Source organism: Citrus sinensis, chromosome 5 (genome assembly GCF_022201045.2).
Source record: "Citrus sinensis cultivar Valencia sweet orange chromosome 5, DVS_A1.0, whole genome shotgun sequence".
Classification (NCBI taxonomy): Eukaryota; Viridiplantae; Streptophyta; class Magnoliopsida; order Sapindales; family Rutaceae; genus Citrus; species Citrus sinensis.
In genome coordinates, this window is record NC_068560.1 from 12,463,552 (window position 1) to 12,473,193 (window position 9,642).

Consider the following 9,642-nt stretch of genomic DNA (forward strand, 5'->3'; position numbering starts at 1 on the left):
AAAAATACAGTGACTAAATTGACAATAGCCTCGAAATATGGGAGCTAAACGAGCTTTTATCCTAAATAATACTATGTTTGTTTGTTATGTTTTTGCAATTTTTTTTCTAGGCTATGAATGGAATAATTTTCTAGTTATATAAAGCATTTTTTGATAAGACCATTTTCAAATATTATAACAGTTAAGTAACCAGTTAAGTAAGCACATCATTGAAAACAAACATCATTGTATCAACTCATTGCTTTTTTTAATTAAATTTATAATAAATAGTGATAATTTAGCGCAAAGGGTAAATTTTGTCGAGGTAAAAACAAAAAAAAATCAATTCCTTCTGTTTAAGAATTCCATGCCAAATTGAGCATGTTAAATTTTCCACTCCTCTTCACCTGTCCCTTCCCCTCCACTCTTTTCTGTAATAAATCACTTGGAGGCTCGAACCCCCACAATGCTTAATTCCTTCCTCAATTATAGAAAATAATTGAGTGAAGGCAGTCTTCTCCCTTTGAAATGTGAGTGGAGTATACATTCCTCAAATATTCGAGAGAGTTAAAACCTATGCAGTGTTATATAAGATTTAATACAGAATTAGTCGCAGTAATTGCTTGATTGTATATATATCAGTATTAGTCTCATAAAATATGAGTTGTAATTTGAAAAATAATCTCATGTAATTAAAAAAAAAAACCTCACTGGCAGATCGCTTAAAAAAAAGGGGGCCATTTTGTTTGTAAATTCTCTTCCACATGATAACATAATTATGATGACGTTACTTCATATGGAAATGAAAACCAACAAGATACGACCAAATCTATCGCAATTTGTAGGTATCAAACTATTAATCGCTGAAAATCAATCACTAATATCAACATAGACACTTTCTCCATAAAAGGCTAAAAATAAGTCAAGGATAAGGATTAGACAGCATCAGTACAGTCCCTTCGCCGGGGGGGGGGGGGGGGGGGGCAAGTTCTTTTACGACAGCTATGTCAATACATTCATTTCTAAATTGAGCATATCAGCAATACATAGAAATTGCTTCATGTCTCTTTTATCCATCCTCTATTATTTTCATCTTTTCTAATTTTTGCACGCATTAGGCCATTTTCTTCATTTTCTTTAATTTGGTAAAACTTGATCTCCTTTCCGGCTATCATTTAGTTCCTTTATTTCTTCATTTGGAGAAGTAATAGAAATTTCAATAGATTCAGATTCTTTAGAGGTGTTAGCAGCTGGCACTAGCTGACTTTGCTTCTTCATCTCCTTTCCTTTACCCCATAAAACCGCATAAAGTCCGCACACGATCAATGTTGCTCCTAGTACACTGAAATAATAAAATTCGTATTAAATTAATTAGAAATACTTGCCTGCCGATATTCACACTTCGTAAAAAATATTTACAACGATCAAAAGATTCTTTATAATGATGTCAAGAGCGAATCAAGACTTTAATACTGATGTAAAGGGTGACTCAGCACTTTATAAGGTGCAAACATCGGCACTTGAAATGAACTTTAAAATTAATAAATTGTTTTAATTAATTTTACATTAAGTTAATTGGAAATGCTTAGATGACTTGGTAAAGATATTTGCAATTGTGAAAAGATTCTTTACATTGATGTTAAGAGCGAATCAACACTTTTACACAGATGTAAAAGGTGTGTTAACACTTTATATCTGCAAATGTCTGTACCTAAGATGAACTTTTAAATTAGTTATATATAGATACATAGTTTCGATCTGATCCACAATCCTGAACTTTATTAAAGTTTGGAAAAATTATTTAACCTATGTAGCGTATAGTATTATGCCATTATTCTACTAAACTATATACTTTAATAACTTTCACGATACTATTAAACCACACGGTTTAAAAAACTTTTCTAAACTTTAACAAAATTTAAGATTTTGGACTAGAATGTTTCTATATAAATACACACAAAATTTATACCTGCCCAAGTGTAGCTTCTCATCGAGAATTAAAGATGCGGCCACGGCTACAGCGACAACGGACAAAGGCGTAAAAACAGATACAAAAAGAGGGCCTCTTATGTGTACACACCATGATGTCATTGTCACCATCAAACCTGAACCCACGATTCCCTGTAACAATATGGCATTTTGTCACGTATAATTTCATTATAGAAACTTATTTATAATGGCATTAAAGAGTCAATTTCGATGAAATTAAATTAAAATGGATAAGAAATATTGTTTTAGCATGTACCGAATATGCTACAGTAAGAAGTCTAATGTTCCAGCCCAATTTCCATTGATCCGAATCCTTTTCCATGCAGAGGGCAAAAACAACGGCTTGAATTGCTCCCATCACACACATCAAAGCTGCATTCGAGTGTTGACATGGATATTCTTTACTAATTTTAGCCTATACAAAAATTATAAAAAAAAATATTAACCAAATTAATTAATTATACATATACATATAAATTCATTATCTGTATTTACCTGAACGATCAACCACAAAGCATAAGACAAGCAACTACCCAGAGTCAATAACGAGCCAATGAGGCGTTTACCGGCATTAGAAGACGCCATGTGGCGGACGCCAGCATGGTGAAGAAGGTCAACATGTGTTGACCAGATCTTTATCTCAACACCTTTGTAAAGAGTGAGCAGCATTGCCCCAATTATTCCAATTAATGTACCCAACACTTTTGCCTTACCAGCCCTTGTCCTTATACCAAGTTTCTCTGATCTGTGATAAATCATCAAAATCATCAAGTGGTTATTATTAATTATTTTGTAATTTTATAATAAGTACCCAATAGAGGTAGCCAAAACGAAGGTCACAGCTGGAACAAGATTAAACATGGCACTAGTAAATGTTGCCGAGGTTAAGACCAAGCTCTCTACGAACAAATTTTGACACAACGATCCCCTGCAACATATGTATATAATATTTAGGAAAAGAATACTAAATCCCCTAATTTGAAGAAATGATTACCAAAACTCCTTTGCTTTTAAATGTAGTCACATAGATTGCTTTTAAGAAACAAATATGTATGGAGGGGCTTCAACCCCTTCTAAGCTATTATTTTTTCTTTTAAATGTGTCCTAAGTCCCTTCTAAATGAGTTAAATAAAAATAATTTGAGGACATTTTATATATAATAAAATACTTGTACTTTAGTAGTAAAATTGCAATTTAGTGGTTTTAAAGACTTGGTTTAAATCTCAATAGTTGTATAATTTCATTTTTTTAGATATTTTGTACAGATTACTTAGAAAAAAGATACTTCACAAATGTGGCCACATTCAGTTTTAGCATTTAAAAATAACACATTTTATTACTATCATTTTTTAAAAAATTTAAAAGAAACTAATAGAATGTGAGTTTTTTTTTTAGACTTTAAATGTGTTTAAGTGACCAGTAAAAAAATTATCTCAATTTAAATTAGAATTCTTTAAACTAAGACCTTCTAATTTTTAAGTGTCTGGATCCGCAACTATAGAGATCCCCTTTATGTTTACAAATAGTCATGCAGATCATTTTTTGTACACATGAATTCATTTTTATGTTCAAAAGTAATCACAAACTCGAATAAAACTCCCAAGATTTATCCAAAAGAGTAATTTGTTTGCCCCAAAAGAGGTTTGTGTGACTATTATTGAAAACATGAGAGTATCTTTGACTATTTCACTAAACCTTGGGGTATTAGTATCTTTTTTCCTAATTTATAAGCATTTCGACCTCTCAAATTGTGTAAACCCATTCTACCTCAAAACAAAATAATTATAAAATATTTATTTTTATTAATTTTAAATAAAGAAAAATTGAATAATTTGTCAATTAAATCCTTATTAACTGTTTAAACGTATGGTTACAAAAGGATAAAATAGTAAAATTAAAATTATGTTATGCAACATTACTGATTAATAATGGCCAAGAACTTATGTGAAGAACAAGGATCTAAATAACTAATTGTTAAAAAAATCATTTTGAATTTTGAAAAATAATGTGAATTTTTCTAGTAATTTTAAAAATGGGTTGATTTACACAAACTGTAGGGTAGAAATATGCCCACTTAATTTTAAATCAACTTACCCACACAACCCAGAAAGAAAAGCTAGAAAAAGCATCTTAAAATTCAGTTTTGGTATGCAATTCCTGCAAAATAATTAAATAATTCACAATCAATAGAGTCCATCTCATCACATATGTCAATTTCTACTATAAATTAATAATCGAATGTACCAGATTGACCTTTCAAGTAGAAGTGCAACAGGAACAGTAAAAGCAGAGGCAAAAATTAATCTATAGGCAATGATGACTCTTAAGCTCATTCCATCATTAGCTGCTAATTTATAGAAGATATTAACCCCCGCAAATGCTGCAGAAGCTACCACCATCATCAACACTGGCTTCAACCCATGTATCAAATTACATATCTGTCCCCACTTCACCATCATCTCTATCGAATAGCTCAACAAAAAAGCATTAATAACATTAATTTTGAGGAGAAAATGAGAATGCGAATAAGAGAGAGATGGTTAATTTGTTTTGCTGTGATTGTTCAATTTGATACATTTATAATTATAGACAGTTTTTTTCTACAAAAGTAAGCAATTACGTAGTTTCGACACACGTGGTTCATGCATGGCTGCATGTTGAATTGATAGTGGCAACTGGCGAGTGAGCCTACAGTAAATTTTTTGCTTGTTTTAGTAAATTTTTAATGTAAGTGATCTTGAAAAATCTGATTACGAATTTATTGATTTTAAAATGGCTATCTAGGTTATCACAATATTGTTACTAAAATATTTAAATTATATAGATATAATATTAAATACTCTCTTATGAAAAGAGTGAAATCATTTACACTCTAAAATATACTTTGAAAACTTTATTACCTAAGATTCATATAAAAAATTTTTGAAATTAGAAAATTACTCGAAACACTCCTGTAAATTTCGAAATAGCGCTAAATTGTATCCTCGTCACTAAATGTTCTTATTCATTTACTGAAAATAATATTACTTGTTTTTTTTTGGGTTCAAGTTCTTTCCTAGAACGATTCTCTCTGTACTGTCTCATCACAATCTACCCCTCTGTCTCCATCTTTTGATTATAATTTTCACTTTGCCAATACCATCTTGAACAAAATATTCATCAAAACAATACCTGCTATATATCATAGATAGATCATATATAGTTAAACATCATGAGATGAAAATTTTATTCTATTTCTCCTGTTATTGTAAAGTAGATATATCTCATAATTAAACATTATGAGATGTATCTACTTTACATTAATGTTTCATCAATTTTGTCAAGATTTAATAATCAACTACTCTTGTATAGATGATTTTTCAAAGAATTCAACATATTGGCTATTTTTTCTACTCAAATAATAAATACAACAGCATGATCAATTTGACCAAAATGGAAGAACCAAAATCAATGTTGAATTCTTCTCAAAAAAAAAAAAAAAAATCAATGTTGTGACAAATTGAAAATATAAAATAAAAATCAGTCTTAAGGATGATTAATCCACAACTTTTATACCAAACTTTATAGTATATAATTTCTCCTTATAATATTATTCACTTATGTGCTCATTGCATAATTGAAATTGCGAAGTCAATTTTTTTTTTTCGTTTTTTAAGAGTTTAGGGAGTATTGTTGAGATTGCGCCCAAAAAAAAAAATAAATAAATAAAATGATTTACGAGGCAGGTAGTTGAATGAGCATGGTGAATGGGTGAGTAAAAGTTTTATTTAGTAATCATAGTATTATCCTTGACAGTAAATTTACTTAAGGATATTATACTAATATAAAATTTTATAAACTATGAGTGTTTAAAATTATTTTTAGAGTAAAAATTGTCCCACCCTTATAAAAATAATTGGACATAAAATACTCATGAAAAAAAAAGTTTGGCCTGGATATTATGCATAAAAGTTAGAAACCTTTCAATCATAATAAATTAATTAATTGCTAATTTTTGTTTTCGAAAACTTTGTTGGTGTTAGTGTTATGGATTTTTGGATTCTCCACCTCATGAAACGTGATTTTGTTCCTCTACGTGAAAAGCACCTAAAAGATGGCTTGGTACAATTTTATTATATACATATGCATGGTCATTGTAATGAAAACGAGAGGGGCGCATAAGGTTATTCTTGCACTTTTGGGATTTGTCTTCATTTCTTTATTTTTTTCTGTTCGAGTAATTTTTTTTGGATCAAGAAATTATTAAGATAACACATCAATAACACATCGGCATATAAATAAACATGTCAAGTCGGAATGAGAAGAATTTGTGGTTTAAGAGGTGACTTGGATTTGTTAATCAATAATATTGAATTTTTCTCATGAAATGAAGTAGAAGGCCTTCTTAGCATGTCTCTTCAGAATCACATACAAGTCGAGCAATGTTAGCCCAAGCTCTTTGCCCATATAAGATGCCTCATCTCCATGAAATATTAAAAATAATAACTTATGCAAGATATTGAAATCACGTTCACGTTCGCACTAGCACCACACCAATAAAGGCACCCGAGCATTTGTCTTATTTTTCGACACACTACTATGTGCTTGCTCGGCATACACAAGATTTGTGTGATCTCAACGTCACCCAGATGCATTCTCAGAAATGTCACTAAGCATGTAAGGTGTCATCACATCACTTGTTTAAAGGCATTTCAACGAGGCAATAACGATCGCACCTATACTAAATGCATATAGATGCTTAACCCATGGCTAAACATGGGGAGTCCGTGTTCAGTGATAGGGCCGGCTCAATCAAAATCGGGGCCTTAGGCGAGTTGTTAAAATTAGGCCTCCTACAAAAAATTGAAGAAAAAATATATATGAATGAATTATACGAAAACAAAATTATTTAAAATCAATTTTTCTAGCTTTATGAGATGCAAATTTATTAATCAAATTTTTGTATTCTAATTTTGCTAATATATCTTTCTCAATAGATAATATAGCTAATCCATTTAATCTTTCTCAATAGACATGGTTGATCTAAAATAATTTTTTATCAGTTTTAATTTTGAAAAACTTCTTTCTGCAGAAGCAACAGTTACCGGTATTGTTAATAATATTCTATAGGCAATAAATGCATTTGGAAAAGAATCAACTCTTTTTAAATAATTAAGCACTTCAAATGGAGAATTATTTTCACCTTGAAAAATTTCTTTTAAAACTTTTAGCTCAGAAAACAAATCTAAACCATCTACATCAGAAAACATACCATGTTTTAAAGCATTTTCAAGATTAACACAACAAGTTTTTAAAACATCATCTCTTAAATATTTTTATTTTGTGAAATTAAACAAAAATCCAAACATATTCTCATACATTTGAAATTGTTCAAATCTACTCCTAATTGATGAAATAGCTTGATCTACTATGTATATAAAATAATAATTCTAAAAGAATCAACATTTTTTTCATCAAAATTTCTTTTCCTACGGATCACTCTTTTCTCATTAAATTTAGGTTCAATTTCCATTGCACAAGCAATTTCTTTAGTTGAAATCATAGCAGACACCAATCCATTTTTTCTAAAGTTTTCAAAAAAAGAAATAAGTCCTTTAAGTTGATCTATGGCAATATCAATATGCATATCTTCTTTTTGCAAGTTCGTACTCACCGAATTAATAGAAAATAATATATCATACCAAATAACCATACCTAGCAAGAATTCAAAATTTTCTAATTCATATGTTGCTAGACACTTAGCTTCACTCTTTATTTTATAATCTTCACTTATTTCAACTAATTCAAGTAATGCATCTCTTATTTGTGGAGCTTGAAATCTAATTGCTTTTACACTTTCAATTCGACTTTCCCAACGTGTTTGTGACAATGATTTAGCAGTCAAATTGGGTACATGTTCTTGCAAAATTTTCCATCGCTTTGTTGAAGAAGAAAATAATGAATAAATGCGTTGTACAACTCCAAAAAATGAACTAGCTCTAGAACAAGAATTAGCCATATCACAAAGCACTAAATTAAGACTATGACAACCACATGATGTATAAAATGCTCTAGGATTAATTTCTAGTAATCTTTTTTGTACAAACCATTATCATATCCTTGTCCTCTTACATCATCAATGTCAAGTTCAAGAGTTTTTATGGCGTCTATGAGTTCATTAAAAAGGCCTTTTCCACTGGATCCATTGAAATATCTACACATCTCAATACAATAGACATTTGTTCTTGGTGGCTTGCATCTGGAATACAATCAAGTATAACTGAGAAATATTTTGCTTCTGTAATATTCTTAATTATTGAATTTTTTACTTCCACTCCTAACATTTGTATCAATTCATTTTGTATGTTATGCCCAAGGTAATGATTATGAATTTCACCATTTTCAATACGATGTATATGTTCTGCAATCATTTCAATTAAACTTAAAAAGTTTCCATTACTCTCCTGGTATATCTTCTCGTAGGGGTGTTCGCGGATCGGATTTTACGGATTGGGCATCAATCCATATCCGATCCATGATTTTGCGGATTATAATTTTTCAATCCAATCCAATCCACAGATTGATAAAATTCAATCCAAATCCAATCCATACATCTGCGGATCGGATACGGATTTGACTCAATCCATATCCAATCCATACGTCTGCAAATCGGATGCGGATTTGACTCAATCCATATGCAATCCACCATTTTGCGCATTAGTTTTCGAATTAAAAATTTTTAGTTCTCTCCAACTAATGAAATAAAAAAATCTAATATAAAAATAATTTTGCTACCAATTAAATTTAAAATTGAATAAAATTTAAATAAATTAATTGTTTAAATAAAGCTAAAATAATACATTTAAAGTTTCAAAATATAACACATCGAGACTAATTATTCAAATAAAGCTACAATAATACGCTCAAAGTTTCAAAATATAACACACCAAGCTTAATTATTCAAATAAAGTTACAATAATACGTTAATATAACACCGAAATTAATTATTCAAATAAAGCCACAATTAATTGAAATGGCGAAGTTTCGGAAACCAAACACAGTCTGATCCTTCACCAGGGCTGTTGCACCTGTCGAAAAGTGGTGATTATGGAGCCATCCACGATGGGAACCAGGAGAAGCCGTACGGGTGGTGATCTTGAAGGTTGTGATAGTGAAATTGTTCAGCTGGAACCAGTGAATGTGAAGTGGCTCGACGGACTTGGGAAAGAAGATGGCTTGCTCTCACCGGAATCTCGCAGCTGATGTCCTTTAAATTCGCGTCGAGGGTGTATCCAACCAGTATTGAGTGTTGCTAATGTGTGTGACGGCGGGGAAGCTTAGGGTTTTTTGTTTGCAAATTGTTGGTGACTTGGCGTTATGTTACTTTGCTTTTACTAGTGCGTGTGACTTTACTTTTATTTTGTTTTACAATTTTTACAAGTTATATTTGTATATTTGATTATTTAATTATTTTTCATTTTATATTATTATTGGGTAATGGCTAAGATATGTTATAGTGCTTAGTAACTATGCAATGTCACATTTATAATTTATAATAATTTTTTAATTATATATATATATATATATATATATTTTTTTTTTTTTTTTGCGAATTCACGGATTTCTACGGATTTACAGAAGTAAATCCATATCCAATCCATCGACTGCGGATTTTTAAATTTTCAATCCATATCC

General features: G+C 30.4%; 1 protein-coding gene across 1 annotated transcript; it reads right to left on the minus strand.

Annotated features, from left to right (window-relative positions):
• Positions 1-1,116: 1,116 nt before the first annotated feature.
• On the minus strand, positions 1,117-8,169 carry LOC102623529 (WAT1-related protein At1g68170-like). The gene is made up of 8 exons (XM_052441099.1): positions 8,055-8,169; positions 4,222-4,429; positions 4,063-4,125; positions 2,780-2,896; positions 2,464-2,713; positions 2,225-2,383; positions 1,949-2,100; positions 1,117-1,321 (listed from the first exon to the last, which is right to left on the minus strand). The coding sequence occupies exons 1-8, from the start codon at positions 8,167-8,169 to the stop codon at positions 1,117-1,119; spliced, it is 1,269 nt and encodes a 422-aa protein (XP_052297059.1).
• Positions 8,170-9,642: the final 1,473 nt, after the last annotated feature.